Genomic DNA, 16,696 nt, shown 5'->3' with positions numbered 1-16,696 from the left:
AGCAGGAGACGCAGGCGGCTCCCCCCAGCTGGAGGAGCAGCTGAGCCGGCTGCAGCGGGAGAAGAACGAGGTGCAGAGTCGGCTGGAGGAGGACCAGGAGGACATGAATGAGCTGATGAAGAAGCACAAGGCGGCTGTGGCCCAGGTGAGGGGGGAACAGCAGCCGCGGCACCCCCATCCCCCCATAACGCCCCTCTCGGAGCCGGCGCGGTGGGGTCCCTGCTGATGGCCCCGGTGTGTCCCACAGGCGTCCCGGGACCTGGCACAGATGAACGACCTCCAGGCTCAGCTGGAGGAGGTCAGCAAGGAGAAGCAGGAGCTGCAGGAGAAGGTGGGGAGCACCAACATCGGGCATGGCCATGCACCCTGAGTGAAGCCAGGGGGGGACGGGGGCACCCAGAGACCCACTGCCCACACTATGGGGGGGCACCCTGCACCCTGAGGGGTGCAGAGCAGTCCCATGGGGAGCTCTCCATTGGGACGGGCGCAGCGTGGCCGGCAGCTCTGCTCCAGGGCAGTGTGGCGGGGGGCCAGGGAGGTTGTGGTCGAGGCTGAGGCTGTGCCCACCCCCCCCACCCCCCCCTGCAGCTGCAAGGCCTGCAGAGCCAGCTGGAGTTCCTGGAGCAATCCATGGTGGACAAGTCGCTGGTGAGCCGGCAAGAGGCCAAGATCCGTGAGCTGGAGACCAGGCTGGAGTTCGAGCGGACGCAAGTCAAGCGCCTGGAGGTAGGCACTGGCCTCTCCCTCCGCTCCAGTTGGGACCGGGCTGCAACGGGACCATGATGCGAATCTGCCCAGGGAGTCCACCGAGCGCATCCCCACTATCCCGTCCCCAGGACCCCCCATGCTGCAGCCCTCCCCTGCCAGCAGCCCGTCCCCGTCCCCATCCCCGCAGGGAAAGCTCCCTGCAGCCACCGATAACAGTAATCCACCACCCAGCCCGCCAAAGTGCTGCTCTTTCCCTGCATTGACTTAGGGAAATTATAGACTCTCCTGGCCCCGCTAAACGCAGCCTGCTTTATATTCTGCCTTTGCAGCTCTGCTGGGGGAGTGGAGCAGCTTAGCTCTCCTCTTAATATTTTCCTAGCTGTTATTTCCCTTCCCCGCTCTCTCTGCCGAGGCCATAAATATGCAGCGGCTGGCTCAGCGGCTGGGGGAGAATGGGAGCTATTTTTTCCCTACGTTACACGCTGTAATTACTTCACACACAGTTAAATCTATTTTTCCAATTCGACAAAGCCCTCGCGGTTGTTCTGCCCCTTCCCTGGCCCTGGGGGGGTTCTCCTCCATCTCCTTGTGTAAATTCATGGGGATGGGATCTGTCCTCACGTGAGCCATTGGTGGGTGTTGCTGCAGGGTGAGGGGTCCGTGGGGGGATCTGGGGTGACGCTGTGCCCACCGCTCCACAGAGCCTGGCCACACGCCTGAAGGAGAACATGGAGAAGCTGACGGAGGAGCGGGATCAGCGTGCGGCCGCCGAGAACCGGGAGAAGGAGCAGAACAAGCGGCTGCAGCGACAGCTCCGCGACGTCAAGGAGGAGATGGGCGAGCTGGCCAAGAAGGAGGCAGAGGCCAGTCGCAAGAAGCATGAGCTGGTGAGGCACCCACGATGGGGCTGGGCAGGGGGACGGGGGGATTCCCTGGGGTACCCGCCTCACCCCGCTCCCTCCCCACAGGAGATGGACCTGGAGAGCCTGGAAGCCGCCAACCAGAGCCTGCAGTCAGACCTGAAGCTGGCCTTCAAGCGCATCGGGGACCTGCAGGCAGCCATCGAGGATGAGATGGAGAGCGACAGCAACGAGGACCTCATCAACAGGTGAGAGCGCCTGGGCCTGGCTCCCGCCTGAGGCACGTCACCGGGGCTCACCGCTTCTCCTCGCCACTTCTGAAATGCCACGGGGACCCCTCGGCTCTGCCTGGCCCTGGCAGGATGCCGTCTGTCCATCCATCCATCCATGCATCGTGCGCACATGCATCCGTCCATCCGTGCATCGTGCACACGTGCATCTGTCCATCCATGCATTGTGCACCCGTGCGCACGTGCATCAGTCCGTGCATCTGTGCATCCATCCCTCCCTCCACCCGCAGCCCCCGTGCAACTTCACCCGCTTGCGGAGGTGCCTGAAATGCAGCCAGGGCCATGCCGGCTGGCTGGAAACAGCCCGGGGAGCCCCAGGAGCCAGGGTAGCGCAGGCTGGTGGGAGGTCTGGGATGCTGGGATCCAGCCCAGCCCGGGACACTGGGATCCAGTCCAACCTGGGACACTGGGATCCAGCCCAGCTCAGGATGGAATCATAGAATCGTTTAGGTTGGAAAAGACCTTCAAGATCATCAAGTCCAGCCGTTAACCTAGCACTGCCAAGTCCACCACTAAACCATGTCCCTAAGCGCCACATCTACACGTCTTTTAAATACCTCCAGGGATGGTGACTCCACCACTTCCCTGGGCAGCCTGTTCCAATGCTTGACAGCCCTTTTGGTGAAGAAATTTTTCCTAATATCCAATCTAAACCTCCCCTGGCGCAACTTGAGGCCATTTCCTCTCGTCCTATCACTTGTAACTTGGGAAAAGAGACCAACCCCCACCCCGCTACAACCTCCTTTCAGGTAGTTGTAGACAGCGATAAGGTCTCCCCTCAGCCTCCTTTTCTCCATGCTAAACAACCCCAGTCCCCTCAGCCGCTCCTCATAAGACTTGTGCTCCAGACCCTTCACCAGCCTCGTTGCCCTTCTTTGGACACACTCCAGCACCCGACCCAGGATGCTGGGATCCAGCCCAGGATGCTGGGATCCAGCTGGGTGCAGCCCCACGCCGGGGGTGCAGGGCAGCCACAACTCCCTCCCCTGGCCCTTCCCCACCATTTAATTTGTCCCCTATTTGTTCCCCACCCACTTGGTCTTTTTTTTTTTTTTTTCCTTTCATTTGATTTCCTTTCTGTTGTGTTTCTCCCCCCTCTGACCCCCCCAACCCCTCCCAGTTTGCAGGACATGGTGGCAAAGTATCAGAAAAGAAAGAGTAAACTGTGAGGAGCTTCTCTTTCCTTCCTCCCCTCCCCTAACCCCCACCTCACCCCCGCGGGCCGGGGCCCCGCATGCCGCTGGCCCACCTCCGCATGTCCTAACAGCACCCACGGCACGGCACATAACCGCATCCCACGCGGGGGGACAGGGGGATGAGCCCCCGGGCCAGGGCGGGGGGGTGATGCTCTGCCGTGGCTAATGATGAGCGTATCGGCGTGGAGCGGTGATGGAGCCCCGCTGCCACGCACAATTAATGTCCCCCGCCGCGGTCGCTCCCCCGCGACCCGGGTCCTGCTTAACTAACGGCACGCTCGCCCAGACATAAATTGCATTTGACGTGGAGTTTAATTCCGCCGGTTATAAAACCTTAGCTGCCCCCAGAGTTTGTTTACGGGGCTCGTTGCGGGGTTTTTTGTTGTCATTCTGTGGTTTTTTTCTTGGTTTTTTTTTTTCCAAGCCAAGCGTTGCCTGGATGTGTTGCAGGGGAGGGAGACGTGCGTGATGGAGTGTGGCTCGTTGCTTTTAATTTAACGAGGAGGATTCGTATACAGGGTCTATCCCAGCCCGTCCCCCGTGCCGTCTGCCGCCGTCCCCAGGCAGGGAATAAGCCTAAAGCCGGGTGGATAAAACGACCGTTTAAGATCATATGATATATCCCTTCCCCGGCAGCGGCTCGGTGGGAGCCCTCACCTCGCGCTGGCCGGCGGCGGGGTGGGGAGAGAGGGGGCCGTGCCGCTTCGATTTCCTTATAGATCCCGCCGGTACTGCCATAACCCTAATGAAAGCAGTAAGCAGTTAGGTATTAAGGGAGATTTATGCAGGGATGCTTTTAACGTGGAGGAATGGATTTTGCAATGCATACGGCACCTTCTTTCTAAAGGCAATCAATATGGTTACGAACGGCCGTTATAAATTAGATGGTTTAAGCCAGATAGGGCTTTTTTTACGCCGGGACGTAAATCAGGGGCTCTCCGGCACGGCAGGGCTGTAAATCTGCCCGCCACGCTCCTGCGCCCGCCTTGCCGGAGTCGTTTCTGTTCTGCCTGCTAAACTCCTGTTTACCCAGGGCCATCAACATCGCTCTTCCTCGCTGTAATTTTGCACTCGACGGTGGCCTATAAAATGAACCTACTTATTTCTTTCCCAGCCCCGGAGCTGGAAATCTCCCGTGTTTCTGGAGCCGTGCCCTGCCTGCTGCCCCTCACTGCCCCGACGCCGGCCCTGCTGTCTTCTTATCTTTCCAGCCCCGGAGCCGTGCAGTGGCAGGGGGGGACATTGGGCAGAGGGTGCAGGAGCCCCATGGCCGTGTAGAGGGGTGGTTTGGGGGTTCGAGGGGTGCGTGGTACAGCTGTGCTTTGGGGGGCCCCTAGCATGCAGGCTGAGCTGTATGCATGCAGGTTGCGCCCCGGGAGATGGAGCAGGACCACGGGATGGGGTTTTGCCCATGCCAAGGTACATAGGCAGCGGGTGCTGGGGGGGTTCGGTGCCCGCCAGCACAATTTTGCCTCCCCAGCACCCGAAATCTCACCGCCCCATGCTCACCTCTTGCTTTCTCCCACCCCGACCTGCTCCTCCGGCAGCGACGGCGACTCAGACGTGGACTCGGAGCTGGAGGAGCGCGTGGACGGGGTGAAGTCCTGGCTCTCCAAGAACAAAGGCTCCTCCAAAGCGCTCTCGGATGACGGCAGCCTGAAGGGCAGCAGGTGGGTGCAGGGCTGGGCGCAGGGCTGGCTGGCAGAGGACAGGGTGAGCTGCGCCGGGGGACGGCCAGGGTGTGAGGTGGGCACCCATGGGATGTGGCACTCTGGGTGCCGTGCTCGCACCCAGTGCTTGCATGGCTGGCCAGGGAAGGGTTAATGTTGGCGAGTAGCTCGGTCTCCATTGGGGACACATGTCCCCTGGCCCAAGGGGACCTCCCTGGTCCCTCTCCCCAGCATCCCACCCGCTGCGGCACCAGGACCCACCCTGGAGACGCATGGGCATCCGCAGCCCCCCCCCCCCATCTGCCTCCCCTGGGTTCACGGTGGTGGGCTCTAGCCCTGTGCATCGTCCCCCCGGCTCCGGGGCTGGATCCCCACTCCATCCTCCCCTCGTTTGCAGCCCCACCACATCCCTCCCCGCACCTCTCAGCAAACGCTGGCTGCCCACCCAGCCCCCGGCAGAGGCGGGGGACATGCCGAGGTGCCCCCGTGGCACAGGGCTGGCATGGGGCTGGGGCACACATCCCCGCTCCCGTTCCCCAGGGAAAAGCGCTCGCCTGCTGAGCGCAGATTGCTTTTATCCAAACCCAATTTCCTAGCAGGGCTCCGGGAGTCTCGGGGGGCTCCCCCTCCCTGCCGAGCAGGGGGGAAAGATCTAAGCCGGTTTTTCTTAATTGGTTTAATTTATTCAGTGGTGCAGATGTAAAACATTTTGTTATTGGAGATAATTCCACCTTCTCTGAAGTCGGGAATCAAATGCAGCGGCTCCAGGTAGCCGACAATGAAATAAATTGAACGCAACACTTTAAAGGGGAATCAAAGTGCCGGGCTAGAACAATTCCCCCATTTACATGACATTTTTCCACGATTCTGTTTCCCGCTGACGCAAATTACTGAGGCTGCCTCGCCGCCACGCTGCCTCCCCCTCGCCCGCTCATCTCCGTCTCTCTCTTGTCTCCCCGGTGCATGCGCGGGGCCGCGGTGCCGCCGGCGCAGGTCAGCCCCGCCGGACGGTCCCGAGGGCGAGGAGCGGCCGGTGTCAGTGTTGAGCTGCCTCAGCTATAGGAAGCGGCCGGGCCTCAAGGACTCCATAGGTGGCCAAGGGGATGAGCAGACGCTCTTCAGCGCGCTCAGCGAGCGACCGCCTTCCCCTGAGCGCGCTGCCCGCCGGGCGGCTCGGAGCGGCGAGCCCGAGGACCGGGCAGCCATCATCGCCCGCGCCTTTGCCGATGCCAGCGGCCGGGCTCGGCAAGGGCTGGGCAAGCGTTGGTCCCTCTCTGCCGCCGACGGCGAGAAAGCCTCCGTCGCCTCCGCCCCGGTGAGCCGGGCCTCCTCCGCCTCCTGGCGCGGGCTGGAGGACGGGGACGAGGGGGACGAGGGGTGCTCGGTGCTGAGCTTCGCCCTCTCCAGCCCCGGGAGCTTGCGAAGCCGGCGCGGGGGGCCCGAGGGTCGCCCCGAGTCGCGGCTCTCCCTGGCCCGCAGCCGCCTGGAGGAGGTGGACGAGGGGTCCCGCGGGCAGCCCCCCCTGGGACGCAGCTTCTCCGTGCCCCCTCGGCCCCGCAGCACCGCCTCCGAGGAGGGGGGTCCCGGGGACGCCCGCCCCGTGGGGCACCGCTCCTACCTTGACCCCGACCTGGAAGCCGCCATCCAGGAGGTGTTGAGCTACCGCCCGCCACGGGCCAGGGGCTGCTCCAGCCCCGAGGCCGATTCGGGGGACGACGGCCGGAGTGTACGGAGCGTGCGGAGCGCGGCCCCCCTGGGTGCCGCCGACCGCCCCCCCGGCAGCCTCCGTCGCTCCGCATCCGCCCTTGACTTCTCCCGGCGTGCTGGCCGGCGCCGCAGCAGCTCGGTCTCCTCCGAGGAAGAGGAGGAGCGAAAGAAGAAGAGTGCCAAGAAGCGCGCCAAGAAGGCCAAGAAGAAATCCAAGAAGAAGAAGAAGCAGCAGTCATCGTCCGACTCACGTTCCTCCTCCGATTCCTCCTCCGATTCCTCCTCCGGCTCCACCAGCTCCTACCGCAGCACCTCCAGCGTCAAGAAGGGCCCGCAGGCAGTGGGGGGCGAGGAGCTGGGACATCCCGGACGGGGCAAGAAGGAGGAGAAGCAGCGTAAGAAGCAGGTCGACAGCCTGATGATGAAGTACTTGTACCGGCCCGAGAGCGACTGAGGCAGGAGGTGGGAGCAGTGTGTGCCGTGCAGCATGAACCTCCCCGTGTGCCACTAACCGCTCGCCCTAACCCTCGCCCGGCTCTGGGCACGGAGCCCACCTCCGCCGGGCACCCTGGGATGGGGCACCCTGCTGCACCCGCAGCAGCTCTGCTTTTGGGGTGCTGCGGGGCATCCCCGACACATCTTCGGCCGTGGGGAACATCCCCGGCACGGCCGTGGCGGGACCGGCAGCTGCCCGTGCTGCCAGGATGCAGCGTGTTCAGGATTAGCAGCTGCGGGACACCAGGAAGTGCTAATCCCTTCCCGGCTCCCCGGCCACTGGCCGGGACGCAGCTGAATTTATTCCTTCAGGAAATTTAAGGGCTCACCGGGCGGCACGGCATCCCTGCTCACCCCGGGGGATTCACCACCCCAGGGCTGGCAGTGGGTGCCGAAGGCGGCAGGGAGGAGCGGGTACTAACACGCACCCACTGCAGTGTGTGAGCGCGGGGGGGAGCTGGGGTGGGCGGTTGGGCCTCGGAGGTGTTTCTCAGGGTGGCCGCATCCTGCTGCCCTGCACCGTGTAGGGTGCCTGTGACGGGGAATCGGGGTGCGAACGGCCTCACCCTGCAGGGCTTTGGGGCTCTGCACCCTGTTTAATGGCAGAGGAGAGGGTGCGCCAGGGCTCGCCGGCAGCGATTTCGGAGCGGGTTCGATCCTTTCCGATGGCTTGAATAGGAGAAGGGCTGGAGGAAGGGAAAAAGAGCCTTTTGGAAACATGGTCACAGTCGGGCTGCCCGCTGCCTGTCCTGAGGCCAGGGAAGGCATCACGGGGTGGCGAGGGGGGAGAAACACCCCCAGCACCCAGCCATGGGCTTGGGTGCAACCGGGACCCTCAAGCGGTGATGTCCACGGGCGCTGGCATTTGCATTCATGGCCACGTGCCTTTTTCTGAACGTGTGGTGCTGGGTGCCCATGGCGGGTGGCAGCCACCGGGCAGGCTCGGCTTGCCCCCACCGCAGAGCAGGGGCTCGGCTCAGCCCAGCGAGGAGTCAGTCACGGTGGAGCATACCCCAAATATCTCGGAAATAATAAAAAAGGTGGCAATCGAGGCTCCATCCAGCTGGCTGCCAGCGTGCCGGCTCACCGCGGCTCCCGGTGCAGCCAGAGGGGAGGTGTGCCCGGCAGCCGAGCCCTGCTGCGGCACTGCAGCATGCTGGGGGCATGGAGCCCCCCCCCCCCCGACCCCCACTAACTCTGCTCTCTCCCACACAGCCCCCCGAGCTCCCGGCACCACTTCGCCTACAACAGATGGGACGAGGAGCAGGACGCCGGGCAAAGCACACGCCGCTCCTCCCGCAGCTCCCCCAGCGCCAGCGAGGCGGAGAGCCGGGCCGCCGAGACCCCCGCCTAGCCCCCCCCCCACCATTTCCCATCGCCCCAGAAACACTCAGCTCCACGGGGCCGCCCCGCGTAGCCGGTATTTCTTCGGCACGGGGTGGGAGGACACACGCAGCCGCCCCCCGGCCCTGGCCATGGGGGGAGCAGCCCGGCCGGCTCGCTGGCTGCAGCCCCCATGTTGCCCCCACCCTCCCACCTCCCATCTGTCCTCGGCGGCGGAGCCGGCAGCTCCGGCATCCTGGATTTATTCCTCAGTGCCTGATGGCTCCTTATTTTATAACTTAAACTCCCCCCCCCCCCCCCCAATCCTGGGCACCCCCTGGTCCTCTTAAGCCCCTTTTAGTTGAGCCAAAGACGTCTCTCGCTGGCCGGGCCCTGGGGAGCAGCCGCCCTGCAGCCGGGAAGGGGACATGGGGACGGGGTCCCACACACCCCCCGGGTTGTTGTCACACCCCCCCCAGCCCCCCGCCCCTGCCTGGTTGTTTTGCACTAGCCCAGCTGTGCGTTCCCCCCCCTACCCCCTTTACTTTCAGTATGAAAATAAATGTCATTTCTGGCTGGTGACACCGGCTGCTGCCTGCTCCGCGTGCCGGGGGGGGGTCACCCCGTTTTGGGGGGGTGTTTGCATGGTGGCGGGGTCTAGTGGGATGGATCCAGCCCCGGCAAGGATGCGGGGCTGTATGGAAGGGCCGAGCCTGGCACCTTCCCTGAGCCCGCTGCACCCACGGGTGATGGGGAGGGGAGGGGGGAGACGGCCCTCGTGGGTGCCGGCACTGAATCATTTATCAATCTTCATAAATATGCAGATGAGCAGCGGGGATGGGAGCCCTCTGCCTGCCGGCGTTAATTATTTAACGCGGAGGAGATGATGATGTGCATTGCCGGCCGCCTGTGCGGCACGCGGCTCAGCCTCAGCTCCGGCACCCGCCGGCCCCGGGCCGGGTGCTGGTCCCTGCCACCCCCACCACCCCCCTCTCCCAGCCCCGAGGACCCCGGGGACCCCCAGGACCCCCGCACCCCCGGGACCCTGGCAAACCAGGTCGTTTGAGCCCTTTCCCCACCATCTCTTGGAAACAAATGGGCCGAGCTTGGCGCTCGCTGCCATAAAGCCATGCTGCGCTAATGCGCTTTCATTAAGTGGGAGCGATCTAATGATAATAAAATGGCACATTTAACATTAAAACATTTAACTTGACTCCTAAGTGAGTGTGTCTCTCCGCACTGTTCCAGCTCCATCTTCATGAGGCTGACAAAGCTCCTTAATTTGTTTCCGGGGAGCGGGTGCTCGGCAGACGGCTTGGCACCGTGCGGCATGGGGAATGCCGGGATGTGGGGAGGCAGGGTACCAGGATGCTGGGATGTGGGGGTGCGGGGATGCAGGCTACCAGGATGCTGGGATGTGGGGATGGAGAGATGCAGGGGTGCTGGGATGTGGGGATGCAGGGTACCAGGATGCTGGGATGTGGGGGTGCAGGGATGCAGGGTACCAGGATACTGGGATGTGGGGATGCTGGGTTGTCAGGATGCAGGGTGCAGGGATGCTGGGATGTGGGGATGGAGAGATGCAGGGTACCAGGATACTGGGATGTGGGGATGCTGGGTTGTCAGGGTGCAGGGGTGCAGGGATGCTGGGATGTGGGGATGGAGAGATGCGGGGTACCAGGATACTGGGATGTGGGGATGCTGGGTTGTCAGGGTGCAGGGGTGCAGGGATGCTGGGATGTGGGGATGGAGAGATGCGGGGTACCAGGATACTGGGATGTGGGGATGCTGGGTTGTCAGGATGCAGGGTGCAGGGATGCTGGCATGTGGGATGTGGGGATGCTGGGTTCTCAGGATGCAGGATGCAGGGGTACAGGGATGCAGGGATGCTGGGATGTGGGATGTGGGGACACAGGGGTGCTGGGATGCAGGTAGCAGGGATGCAGGGGTATGGGGATGCCAGGGTGCTGGGATGCAGGGATGCAGGGGTGCTGGGGTGCACAGATGGAGGGCTGCTGGGATGGAGGGGGGCCAGGATACTGGGTGCTGGGATGATGGAGTATGGGGATGTGGGGATGCAGAGTAGCTGGCGCGGGGGGGGTGGAGGGGTGCTGGGGTGCAGCATATTGGGACACCAGCATAAAGGGAGATGGAGATATGTGAGGATGCGGGGATGCGGGGATGCCGGCACACTGGGGTGTAAGGACACTGGGATGCAGGGACACAGCTGCAGGCCAGTGCGATGCCGTGCGGGCACGGCCGGGGCCCCGCACCTACAGTGCAGCCCGGAGCACGCCGGGGAAGCGGGTGATGGCAAAGGGGGCCGTGCTGTGGGATGGCTCCTCGCCCAGGCTCAGCTCACACAGCAGCTTCCCCACCACTGGTGCCAGCTTGAACCCGTGGCCTGGGGGAAAAGGGGGGTGTGGGGGGGGCACAGCCACCCCCACGGCCCTGGCCAGCTCTGGGGTGCCGGGGGAGGCCGGGTGCCCTCGCCTACCCGAGAAGCCGGCCCCGATAATGATATTGCTGAACTTGGGGTGCCGGTCCAGGATGAAGTCTTCATCTGGGGTGTTCTGGGAGAGCCATGGTGTGAGGGTGTGGGGTCCAGGGTCCTCTTCTGGACCACCAGGTTGCGGGGGGGAGGAATGGCAAGGTCCACCTTGGGGTGGGGGAGAGGTTAGGACCCCAGACGCCTGGGTCCCACTCCTGGAGGGGGTCTCACCGTGTAGAGGCAGGTCTCCACCACAGCCGGCCGGGGCTCCAGCCTGGGCAGGTAGCTGCTGATGAAGCTGGTCAGGAGGGCGACGTCGGGATGGGGGACTCCTGGGGGGACCCGGTCCCGCTCCTCAGGGTCAGCAGGGCTGCCGTGGTGGTAGCACACCTGGGGGGCAGCCGGTCAGGGGGGCCAGCTGTGGGGTGCCCCCACTGCCACCGTGGCCCCACTCACCTTGACCAGCCCTGGGTACTCGAGGGCGGGCAGCCCATAGACGCCGTGGGGGGCTCGGCTCAGCCCCAGGGCCATGAAGCAGGGACCGGCTCTGCCTGCGCTGGGGCTCCCCGGCTCCTTCTCCCTCCAGTAGCAGACATTGATGCGCAGGGGCTGGGGTCACCGTGTTAGCCCTGGCCGTGGCCGCGTCGCCCTGCGGTGCCGCTGACCCTTACCTGCAGCGGCAGGCAGAGACCCAGGGGTGCCACGAGGGTGCCGGTCCAGGCTCCGGCCGTGATGATGAGCCGGGGGGCTCGATACACCCCGACGGTGGTGGTGACGGTGAGCATGGCCCCGGGTTCGATGCGCAGCACCTTCTCCCCATCCCGCAGGGTGCCCCCGTGCCGGCGAAAGACGTCCTGGGTGGGGATGGTGACGGGAGGTGGCTGCGGGGACGGAGCCAGGGAACCTCCATCCCGTCCCCTTGGCAGCACCCACCTGCACCGCCCGCAGTGCCCGGTCGGCGAAGAGCACCCCGCCGGTGCCATCCCACACGGCCACCTCACCGGCGTGGACTCGGAGGCCGGGGAAGCGTTGGGCCAGCGCCGTGGCGTCGAGGACCTCACCAGCACCCAGGCTACGCTGGCAGGCCTCCAGCTCCGGGTTGCCCACCGGCCCCAGCACCACCAGCCCCGTCTGCCTGCGCCCCACCAGCCACGTCAGCTCTCCCCTCGCCCCCTCCCCATGCAGCCCCCCCCCTTGCTTTGCCCCTGGGGGAAACAGAGGCGCGATGGCACCCGTGGTGCTCGGGATGTGCTGCGCCCTGGTGCCGGGGCACCCCATGGTGGGATGCTGGGTGATACGGGCAGGGCGTGTGGGGTGATGCATGGGGATGCTGGCATTGCACTCGCCGCTCCAAATACAGCAAGCGCCGTCAGCCCTGACCCCAGCAGTGGGGAATCGTTTAGATGCTCATTTCCTTAATGGCCCTTCCTTTATGGAGCCCCATAAATTAGCCGGAGCCGATGGCTGCCTGCCAGGATGGCCTTATCCTGCCCAGCGCTGCGCCCTGACGGGGCAGCAGCTGCAGCCCCCAGCCCGGCCCCATGGGGAGAGGACGGTGCCCGGCGGGGGCTGCGTCCCCATCCCTGTCACCTGTAAAGGCTGGTGCCGGCCTCGGCCTCCAGCCGCTGCCAGAGTCGGAAGCTGTCGGGCATCATGCGGGCGTAGGGCACCCGGGGGTAGGCGCTGCGGGTGATGCGGCTCTGCCCGTGCGAGCTGCCCCGTGAGTGGGGCAGGATGAACTGCGGGGCAGGGGGGACGTGGAGGTGACTGCAGCCACCGCCACCCCCCAACCCCACCGGCCCTGCGCGCACCGCCGCTGTGCCGCCACGGGCACCTGGGGACACAGCCTGCCCTGCCAACTGTGGCGCTGGGAAACAGCACGAAATGGGGAGCCTGGCACTGGGGAGATGGGGGTCCTGGCACTGGGTGGCACTGGGGACATGGGGGCCCTGGCGCTGGGAACACAGGGGTGCTGGCACCGGGGACCAGGGGTGCCAGCAGCAGCTCCGCTCTGTGCCGTGGCAGAGGGCAGCCAGGTCTGCAGGCACCCACCCCAGTGTGACGGGGCTGGGGACATGGTGGGACGGGGACATGGCAGGGCTGGGGACATGGCAGGGCTGGGGACACCGTTACCTGCTCCAGCAGCAGGGTGTCCCTGAGGTGCTGGGCCAGGTGGTAGGCGGCAAAAGAGCCCTGGATGCCGGCCCCGATGACGATGGCGTCGTAGGTGGCCTGGTGGGGCTGGCTGGGGGCAGCCATGTCCGTCCTCGTCCTCGTCCCCGTCCCCACAGGCAGCCGGGAGCCGAGCCAAGGGGAGGGACGGGACAGAGTCCGGCCAAGCCGAGCGGGTGGCAGAGCCTTGGCTGCCCTCCAGCCCCCGCGGGGATGGTGGGGGCATGTGGGGGCCACATCCTTCCACCCTGACACGGCTGGCCGGGCTGGAGCATCCCCATTCCCCCCCCAATGCCAGCACCCAGTCCCACCGCGAAAGGCAGCTCGTCTGGCAGCGACGGCACAGCCGGCAGCACGGGGCGGGGGGGGTTCGGGCCCCTCCTTCCCCAGCCGCCTCCGCACCGCTGCCAATGGATATTTTTATCCCTTCTTGGCACACGGCACACGGCACCCGGCACATGGCACCCTCCGCTTGCCCTGGCCCCAGCATGGCACAGGGACCACCAGGACCAGCCCCCCAACCCCGCACCCCAGGGGACCACAGAGCACTGCACCCCCCCGTCACCTTCACCCCCCACTGCAGCGGGGCCCCCCCGGCCCCACAGCACTGCCGGCGAGATCAGAGCGAGTGGGTGGGATAAGTGTGATGGAAAATTGTTTTCAATAAATCCCCCTTTCCCTCCCTGCCGGTCGCTGCCAGCTCCGGCTGCAGTGGGATGCGGGGCTCAGTAACGCTCCCGTTTGCGTGCCGATGGGAAACCCCCCGCTTGCTTCAAGGCGAACAGGTTTTTTTTTTCCTCCGGCATGATTTATTATGGCCATAAACTATTCTGTTGCCATCTTTTGTTGTTGTTGTTATTTTTTGTAACGGGAGATAGGCGTGATTTAGGGCTCACCAGAGCAGCCGGGATGCGGTGCGGAGCCCCGTGTCCCACCAGCTGTGCTGGATTTTGCAAGCCTGCAAAATTTTGGGGTGTGATTTGGGGTTTGGGGACACTCAGCGATGCCTCGGTGCGGGGGATAACGCGGGCAGGGGCTGCCAGTTTTGCCCACTGCCGCCACTGCCCCGTGCTGCCTGACAGCTAATTAGGGGAATTAATTTACTCTGGCTTTTGTGATGTAAAAGGCATTATTTACTGGTTAATTGTCGTTATTACGAGATGTTAAATATCATTATTTATTTTGCCGCTCGCCTCCGGTGATGGATGAAGCATCGGGGAGCGTGGGAGGCCCACGCCAGGCCGGGGGGGGGATTTCCAGCCCCTTCCATCCGTGGTGCCCAGCTGGGTCACCGGGACACCCCGGCATCGTGCAAAGGCAAAACCAGCGGCTGACAGCGATGGGGAGGTGAGAGGAGGCAACCAGGGAGCGCAGGCAAAGGCCGGGCTCCTCGCCCCGGGCCCCTCATCCACGCCGCTGCCTAGGACCACCAGTGCAGCGAGTGCGTGCCGGTCTCAGCATCACCGCGACGCCCAGGGCTCTGCACCGCACGGTGCCCCATTAAATCAGCACATCCTCCCTCACCTTTGATGTTACAAGTAATTCACCAGTTTCCCCGGGTTTCAGCTTGCTTTTTTTTTTTGCTTTGAACAGCCCCTCTACCTGCTCTTCCTTTTTTTGCTGGGAAGATGAAGAATAATTAATTATCCGTGAAACATTAAATGGCAAAAATGAACTCCTCTCCCGTTAACGGCACGTTAATAGATCGGGCTGGAAAAGCCGCGCTCGTGCTGCTACGAAGCCGGGGAGGCTGTCGGTGGGGTGGGGGGACGGTCGCCGGCGCCGGAGGGGACGGCCGTGCCACGGCGGGTGGAACACCCACCGTGGCACGGCCGTCCCCTCCGGCGCCGGCGACCGTCCCCAGGGCTCGGTGGGACCCCTCAAGCCATTGCTTTCATTGCACAGATGACCCCAACCAGGGCTGACCTCAGGCATCGGGGAGGTCTGCACCCCCAGACCCCAAAAAGCAGCTGCATGGGCTCATCTTGCCTTGGGGTGAATTTTTCGGGGTGCCCACCTAGCCCTGCGCTGGAGGGTAGAGGGCACCTGGTCTCCAGCATCCCTGCCGTCGTCCTCTTGACCTGGGTTTAAATTAACCGGAGGCAACGCTCGTGGCAGGAAGAAATCCATTTCCTAAAGCAGTTGGCGCGGGTCAGGAGAGCTGTGCCGAGAGCACAGTAAAGATGAAATATTCCCTGCGCGGGCTGGCTGGCTGGCTGGGAAAGCTCGGGGCTGGCACTGGCATGGCGGGGTGGGATGGGGTTTTGGGGAACATCCTGGCACAGGCTGCAGGAGCCACCCTGGCTCAGATCCGTGTGGGGCTGGAGAAATGGGGAATGAGGAGCTCTGGCCAAGGCCAGGCAGGGCTCAGCAGCGGCTTGCTGCCTGCTGAGCGCCGTACCTGCTGCGCCCGCCGTACCCGCTGCATCCATTGAACCCACTGCACCCGCTGCATCCACTGCACCCGCTGCATCCATTGCACCCACCGCATCCATTGCACCCACTGCACCCGCTGCACTCTGGGATGGCGGCTGAAGTTTCCCAAAAGCCCATCATCAGACGTGCAAGCGCTTCGTGCCGGGCTGCGCCGGCCTCATCCTCCAGCAAGTGCAAACCAGCACTTAAAAAAGAATTAGGGAGCAACGTGGCTCCCCAGGGAGCCGGGGCCACGTGGCTGTGGGGAGCGCAGCGTCCTCCCTGCCCGGCCGCAGCATGCCAGCTCCGGCTGCGCTTGCCTCCGTTTACCTCCCCGGCCATCCGTCGCCATCCCCGACGCTTTGAAGGCATCTGCAAAGGGCTTGTTTGCTTTGTGTCAAAACCAACAGCCGCCGAAGGCAGCCCCTCATTAGCAGTCCAGGTACGCGCCTGGGGAAGTGTCGGGCAGATTAAAATTATTTGAATATCATAATATTAGAAACTTCAATTTGGCCTCAAAATGCTCATCTTCCAAGCCCTACCAGGGCTTTGGTGCATTAAACATTGATGGAGCTACCGGCGGATCAAAGTTTCGGGTTTAGCACTGAAAATGCTTTGCGGGAGCACCGGCTGCCCCCCACCCACACCGCAGACCCCCCGGGATGAGAAGGACCGCGGCGTCGCTGCCTGCCCCGCTCTCACCGTGGCCGTGGGGCTGGTGGCACGCAGCCCGTGCCCTGGGGCCGGCCACTGCTCTTTCCTCCCCGTGCCGAGCCGTGCAGCGTGTGGTTTGCCGTTCTCCGTGGCAGGAGCGGTGCGTGTCGGCAAAGCAGGGCCTGGGATTAAAAATAAAAACCCGGCCGGTGATGGTTGCGTGGGCCGTGTTTGCAGCCAGGGCTGGCCGGGCTGCAAGGGATCCGTGCCGTGCACGGCATCAGCACGGAGAGGCGAAGCCATCTGGGCCTTGGCGGAGACGGGGAGGGGGTTATTAAACAAAGAGCTGGTTTTTTTTTTATTTTTAACACACGCGAGAGCCGTCCAGCAGCCAGCGCGGAGCCGTTCGGTGCTGGTGCCAACACCATCTGCCTGCTGCAGGGCTGGCTGCCCCCCGCCGCCCGGCCCTCCCGGGGGAGCGGGACCCCGAGCCAGGGGGCTGGGGAGCGGGTGTCGGCCCCTTGCCATAAGGAATAAGGGCCCCCCCTCTGTGCCATGCCCGGCTGCGAGGGCTGCCCTGGGCCCAGGTTTCTCTGCCTGGGGGATGATGAGCCCAGCTCCAATTGGGGCTATTTAGGGATGGGGGGGGGGTCCCTGGGGCTGGGGGCTGCGTGTGGCTGGGGTGAGTGTCCTGGAGGGTGCAGCCTGGGGGGCT

The 16,696-nt window shown here is 64.1% G+C and overlaps 2 protein-coding genes across 2 annotated transcripts in view; one reads left to right on the top strand and one right to left on the bottom strand.

The window, feature by feature from the left end:
• MYO18A (myosin XVIIIA) overlaps positions 1 to 8,201 on the top strand; it is an 11,989-nt gene extending 3,788 nt beyond the window's left edge. The window contains exons 2-10 of the mRNA XM_050909204.1: positions 6 to 145; positions 248 to 331; positions 589 to 726; positions 1,410 to 1,595; positions 1,677 to 1,816; positions 2,979 to 3,023; positions 4,602 to 4,724; positions 5,718 to 6,893; positions 8,142 to 8,201. Of these exons, the coding sequence (XP_050765161.1) occupies positions 6 to 145; positions 248 to 331; positions 589 to 726; positions 1,410 to 1,595; positions 1,677 to 1,816; positions 2,979 to 3,023; positions 4,602 to 4,724; positions 5,718 to 6,885 (2,024 nt within the window). The 3' untranslated portion in view covers positions 6,886 to 6,893; positions 8,142 to 8,201. The remainder of the gene's footprint in view (positions 1 to 5; positions 146 to 247; positions 332 to 588; positions 727 to 1,409; positions 1,596 to 1,676; positions 1,817 to 2,978; positions 3,024 to 4,601; positions 4,725 to 5,717; positions 6,894 to 8,141) is intronic.
• A 2,321-nt stretch (positions 8,202 to 10,522) lies between these two features.
• PIPOX (pipecolic acid and sarcosine oxidase) lies at positions 10,523 to 12,999 on the bottom strand. Its single transcript, XM_050909104.1, has 8 exons — positions 12,874 to 12,999; positions 12,331 to 12,479; positions 11,674 to 11,875; positions 11,412 to 11,594; positions 11,197 to 11,349; positions 10,972 to 11,130; positions 10,747 to 10,822; positions 10,523 to 10,653 (listed from the first exon to the last, which is right to left on the bottom strand). Exons 1-8 carry the CDS (start codon positions 12,997 to 12,999, stop codon positions 10,523 to 10,525), a joined length of 1,179 nt encoding a protein of 392 aa, XP_050765061.1.
• Positions 13,000 to 16,696: the final 3,697 nt, after the last annotated feature.

The sequence above is a fragment of the Gymnogyps californianus genome, chromosome 20 (genome assembly GCF_018139145.2).
Source record: "Gymnogyps californianus isolate 813 chromosome 20, ASM1813914v2, whole genome shotgun sequence".
NCBI classification, from domain to species: Eukaryota; Metazoa; Chordata; class Aves; order Accipitriformes; family Cathartidae; genus Gymnogyps; species Gymnogyps californianus.
The sequence above is the reverse complement of the archived record's forward strand: the minus strand, read 5'-3'. Positions and strand labels throughout refer to the sequence as shown.

Bases quoted from the DNA above. Each gene is read 5' to 3' on its own strand.
- PIPOX (XM_050909104.1), bottom strand. From the start codon at position 12,999: ATGGCTGCCCCCAGCCAGCCCCACCAGGCCACCTACGACGCCATCGTC. The intron at 11,131-11,196 runs GTGAGTGGGGCC...GCTGCCCCCCAG, and splicing joins AGTACCCAGGGCTGGTCAAG to GTGTGCTACCACCACGGCAG. The intron at 10,654-10,746 runs GTAGGCGAGGGC...CTTTTCCCCCAG, and splicing joins TATCGGGGCCGGCTTCTCGG to GCCACGGGTTCAAGCTGGCA.